Source organism: Salarias fasciatus, chromosome 11, assembly GCF_902148845.1.
Source record: "Salarias fasciatus chromosome 11, fSalaFa1.1, whole genome shotgun sequence".
In the NCBI taxonomy this organism is placed as follows: Eukaryota; Metazoa; Chordata; class Actinopteri; order Blenniiformes; family Blenniidae; genus Salarias; species Salarias fasciatus.
In genome coordinates, this window is record NC_043755.1 from 34,501,023 (window position 1) to 34,501,752 (window position 730).

The window sequence follows — 730 nt, forward strand, 5'->3', positions numbered from 1 at the left end:
GAGTGTAACGATGTAGTGGTTAGTTGTGTTATTATAGAGCCGACATAGACCACGAACGGGAAGGAAGAGGAAATTTAGCAGCAGAAGGAAAGAGTGGGGAGACTGCGCGCCGCCGCGCCGCGCCGCGCCGCAGCGCACCGCCGTGCACGCTGCGCCGCTGCGCACGGCGGACCCGCACCGCACCGCACCCCGCGCCGGACCGGACCGGGCCGAACGCACCGGCTCCCACCTTGATGGTGCAGTCCATCGGAGCGGGTCCCGCAGAAGTTCCAACAGATCCGGCCTCGAGCCTCGCTTCTCTTCACGCGGCGGCTCGATGGCGCAAAAGCACCGCTCACTTTTTTTCTTTCTGCTTTTTTTTTTTTTTTTTCGCTCACAGACCAAAACCGGATGAGTTTTTTCACCTCTCTCTCTCTCTCTCTCTCTCTCTCTCTCCCTCTGAATTAGGAAGTAAAGTCAGTGTGACAAACATCACAACAACATGATGGCAGGAACGAAATACAACAGGTTTATATAAGAAACACAAATAATAAACGACGAAAAAAACGAAAAAAACCCCAAAAAAGCATATACATATATATATAATTATTCGTGCCATGATTTCAGTTTGATCAAGTAATTGGGTATTCACGGATTTTTTTTAACTTTGCTTTGTGCATTTTATTTCAAATTGTTGATTTTAAGTTTTTCTGTTCTAAAAGTGTTTGTGACGTTAGTATATGAATTACAA

General features: G+C 47.3%; 1 protein-coding gene across 1 annotated transcript in view; it reads right to left on the reverse strand.

Annotated features, from left to right (window-relative positions):
• The window catches only part of LOC115397351 (Friend leukemia integration 1 transcription factor), a 16,882-nt gene extending 16,520 nt beyond the window's left edge, over positions 1-362 (reverse strand). Inside the window, 1 exon segment of the mRNA XM_075410445.1 lies at positions 230-362. Coding sequence (XP_075266560.1) covers positions 230-247 — 18 coding nt within the window. The 5' untranslated portion in view covers positions 248-362.
• Positions 363-730: the final 368 nt, after the last annotated feature.